Source organism: Octodon degus, unplaced genomic scaffold, assembly GCF_000260255.1.
Source record: "Octodon degus isolate 3935 unplaced genomic scaffold, OctDeg1.0 scaffold00028, whole genome shotgun sequence".
In the NCBI taxonomy this organism is placed as follows: Eukaryota; Metazoa; Chordata; class Mammalia; order Rodentia; family Octodontidae; genus Octodon; species Octodon degus.
In genome coordinates this window covers 3,010,322-3,010,776 of record NW_004524604.1, presented here as the reverse complement: position 1 = coordinate 3,010,776, position 455 = coordinate 3,010,322, and the positions used below count along the sequence as shown (strand labels likewise).

The window sequence follows — 455 nt, the reverse complement described above, 5'->3', positions numbered from 1 at the left end:
AGTGATAGTGATAGCAGTGACAGCAGTGACAGCAGTGACAGCAGTGACAGCAGCAACAGCAGTGACAATGATAGCAGTGACAGTAGTGATAGTAATAGCAGTGACAGCAGTGATAGCAGTGACAGAAGTGACAGCAGCAACAGCAGTGACAGTGATGACAGTGACAGTAGTGATAGTGCTAGCAGTGCTAGCAGTGACAGTAGTGATAATGGTAGCAGCGACAGCAGTGACAGCAGCGACAGTGACAGCAGTGACAGCAGTGACAGTGGCAGCAACAGCAGTGACAGTAGTGAAAGTGATAGCAGCGACAGCAGCAAGAGTAGTGACAGCAGTGACAGCGACAGCAGTGACAGCAGTGACAGCAGTCACAGTAGTGACAGCAGTCACAGTAGTGACAGCAGTGACAGTGACAGCAGTGAGAGCAGTGAGAGCAGTGACAGTAGTGACAGCAGTGA

At 50.5% G+C, this 455-nt stretch overlaps 1 protein-coding gene across 1 annotated transcript in view; it reads left to right on the top strand.

Moving 5' to 3' along the window:
* Positions 1-455, top strand: part of Dspp (dentin sialophosphoprotein) — a 5,105-nt gene that overhangs the window by 4,145 nt on the left and 505 nt on the right. Inside the window, exon 5 of the mRNA XM_004629259.1 lies at positions 1-453. This exon is cut by the window's left edge and continues 12 nt beyond it. Coding sequence (XP_004629316.1) covers positions 1-453 — 453 coding nt within the window. The remainder of the gene's footprint in view (positions 454-455) is intronic.